At 37.5% G+C, this 3,501-nt stretch overlaps 1 protein-coding gene across 1 annotated transcript; it reads right to left on the bottom strand.

Annotated features, from left to right (window-relative positions):
• Positions 1–685: 685 nt before the first annotated feature.
• Positions 686–1,633, bottom strand: LOC113449060 (vomeronasal type-2 receptor 26-like; the record flags this gene model as incomplete). The annotated part of the gene is made up of 1 exon (XM_026720005.2): positions 686–1,633. A coding segment is annotated over one exon (948 nt), but the record flags the coding sequence as incomplete, so codon positions are not given.
• Positions 1,634–3,501: the final 1,868 nt, after the last annotated feature.

Raw genomic sequence — 3,501 nt, 5'->3', positions numbered from 1 at the left:
TGTTTTAACAGCGGCTAAAATTGTAGTTGCTAAGAATTGGAAAAAATACCTATCAGGAGGAAGTAATTAAGAAAATTATGGACTGTGCTGAAATGAGTAAATTGACATTTGAAATTAGAGAGCAAGAAGATAAACAATTTTATATGATATGGGATTTGTTTTATCAATGGTTGGACAAAAAGACATGGTAATGTAATAGATTAGATAATTTTGTAATAGAAGTTTAATAGATTGATATAAAATACAATATAGATGTATATAGCCATTGGATGAAAGTACAATATAAACTTCAAAATAAAATTTGGAATATCTCATATAAAATGATGGAATAAATAGTTTAGTCATAGATGATTAATAACTGATAAATATATAAGCATATGTTAGTTTGACAATGTGAAAATATATATAAACTGTGAGTAATGACTACGAAAGGATAGCACAAAAGATTTGTAACCAGCTGACACACTGTATGCATATAAAATGGAAGATGGTTTTACTTTTTAATGTTTTTATCTTTTGTTTGTATATGTTTGTCTTAAAAATAAAAACTTTTATAAAAAATATGGTTTAGTGTGCTGTGTGAACCTAGTCACTATTCAAAGGGGTCAAAAGATCATGTATATTTATCTTTATATACCTCCTCTTTTTCTACCCTCCATCCTTCCATTTATCTGGATGTAAAACGTTATGTTCCCTTTTTAGAATTCACTATCAGGTGCTCCTTGGTGTTCATGTCAGGTCTCAGAATAATGATGTAGCATTTGGGAACAAAGATACAGCTCATTAAACCCAGGCTGGAGGCCAAAATGGAGAAGATCTGCACAGCCACCATGTATTTTCCTTTGGTGCTCAGGTAGGTGGGGACAAAGGAAATCCAAACACTACAGAAAACCAACATGCTGAAGGTGATCAACTTGGCTTCATTGAAGGTCCCTGGCAGCTTGCGTGCTAGGAAAGCCACCAAGAAGCAGATGGCGGCCAGAAGGCCCATGAAACCCAGTGCAGTATAGAACATGATGACTGACCCTTCGTTACATTGCAGCAGGATATACCCTGGTTGAGAATGCATGTCAGAGTCTGGGAATGGGGGAGAGATTCCAAGCCATATCATGCAGATGCCCACCTGAATCCCAGAGCAGGATACAACAATAGAGTTGGCCAGAGTCTTTCCCAACCATTTCCTCATCCTGCTGCCTGGCTTTGTGGCCAGAAATGCCACCACCACCATGACGGTCTTTGCCAGCAGTGAAGACACAGCAACTGAGAAAACAACACTGAAGATGCTTTGTCGAAGAAGGCAGGTCACTTTCTTGGGGCATCCAATGAATAGAAGGGAGGTCAAGAAGGAAAGAAGAAGAGCGATCAGAAGAATATAGGTCAGGTCCCTGTTGTTGGCTTTGACTATGGGAGTTTCTCTGTATTTAGTGAAGATTCCCAAAACAAAGGCAGTGATTAAGGAGAAAGCAAGGGTAAAGGAAGCCAGAATGAATCCCAATGTTTCTTCATAGGACAAGAAGCTTATACTTTTGGGGATACACTTATTTCGCTTCTCATTGGAATACTGGTCATCTGGACACTTGTTGCAATGGGCTGCATCTGAAAAACATTGGCTAGCATGAATCTTTTTCTGCAGCTGTAGGATCAGGAAAAATGCAATTCAAATAAATTATATCAACAATGCATAAAACATGTTTCTGAAAGTGATAGGAAAGCTAGATAAGTTATTAAAAAAATTTTCCCCAGACTTCCAGTGGCAATTCCATCGAGGATGGACAGAGACTGTGATCGTGCACAGCTTTGATCCGTACATACCCTGTTGGAAGGGTCCCTACGGGACTGAACCATCAGACCCACCTCGGAGGGGGAGATCTCCAGCTGGGTTGAGGGGAGCCATATCTCCCCTCCCTGGCTTAGTATACTCCCCTGGAAGACAGGGAGAAGCAGTGGTTTTAATGGCTGCCCTGATGATGGGAAGATACTGGGGCCTAAGTGTGTGCTGGAGAGCTGAAGTGGTGAGCGGCGTGTATCCAGACAAGGGAATCTGAACCTTTTATTTTAATAACACCGAAAAGCAGAAAGAAAGATTTCTTGCTTGAGAGTACAACAGCGGAGAATAGAAAACAAGAGGACAATATAAGGTAAATAAAAATCTGGACTACAAAAGAGCTATAATGCAATTAAAGACAGAATTGGGAATAACATACAGAACTTGGGATTAATTAGGCATTGGATAAAATGCTGAACTTGCTTGGAATTGATTATACTTTAAAAAAAAAAGCCAATGGTTGAAATGCTTGAAAATTAACATTAATATAATTGAAAAAAAGGAAAAAAAGAACTTTAAAAAGTGGAAGTGATATAGAGTGCCACCTAATGGTACAAGGTATTTATAGAAAATTACTGGTTTGTTAAATGTGTGAATAAGAAAAGACATGAAATAAAAGACTTTAACATTACAAGAACCCTGGAACCTTTAAAGAAAAAGGGGGAGATTGTAGCAAGAGGACAAAGGAAGGCAATATCTTGGGACTGTTTGGGGTTGACTGCACAAAGGAAACAGAAGGACCAGTAAGGAAAATATAAAGATATAAAGATATAAACGGAGTCTCTTGGCAAGGATTACAATTAACTTTAATAAAATAAAGAATAACACAATTGATTAAAAAATGGAAGAAGCAAGCAAAGAATTCAAGTTGGAACTGCAAACTGTGAAAGAAATGATAAAAGAAAGAAGGGATTTATTGGACACATTGGCAGAAAAAGTAATGCAATTTATAGGAGAACAAAGGAATTCTAGAGAGGAGGAGCCAAAGGAAGAGGAAAACAGCTAAGATGGACATGAACATTCAGAGACATTGCCAAGAGACACAAAAGGAACTAAAACTAAGACATTGACATCAGAGATAATAAATAAAAAAAAAACTCCAAAGAGTAAGCAAAAGTAGAAGAAGCTGTACAAGAAGAAATTTCAAAAAAGCGAAAAGGAAAGGTGGGGGGAGGAAAGGTGGGGGACTGGCAGATGGCTATAACTGTAATATTAGAGGAAAAAAGAGGGATAAAGAGAAAAGGCCAAGAAAACTTAGTAAAGGGAAAGCTGGCTAAATCTAAGAGAAATGAGATTTAGAAATGAGATTTAGAGATAAGGGTTAGATATAGAATAAAAGGGGGACACCACATGGGAATGTATCTTTGTATTTTTTATTAGAAATGTAGACTGGGGAGATTTGAAGTTTATAACTTACTGGGAATTACCTTAAGATTATCAGATAATTATAGACGAGAAAAATGTATATATAGATCTTTGGTTATTCAGGTTTTCTCCTGCGTTATATATATATATAGTGACTGGAAGGATTGACCCTGTTGGGAATTTTGACTCTGATGCCTCTGAAGATGGAAGGTTTGAGCCTGCTGTGAATGTGGAGTCTGAATTATCAGAGGACACAGATGTGAGCCAGGAGGATGAGAGATTGTCAGAGAGACAGTCCTCTCCAGAACCTT

Source organism: Pseudonaja textilis, unplaced genomic scaffold (genome assembly GCF_049901715.1).
Source record: "Pseudonaja textilis isolate UNSWEBS1 unplaced genomic scaffold, rPseTex1.2 PTEXCTG260, whole genome shotgun sequence".
Lineage (NCBI taxonomy): Eukaryota > Metazoa > Chordata > Lepidosauria > Squamata > Elapidae > Pseudonaja > Pseudonaja textilis.
This window is presented reverse-complemented; position numbering and strand designations above follow the sequence as displayed.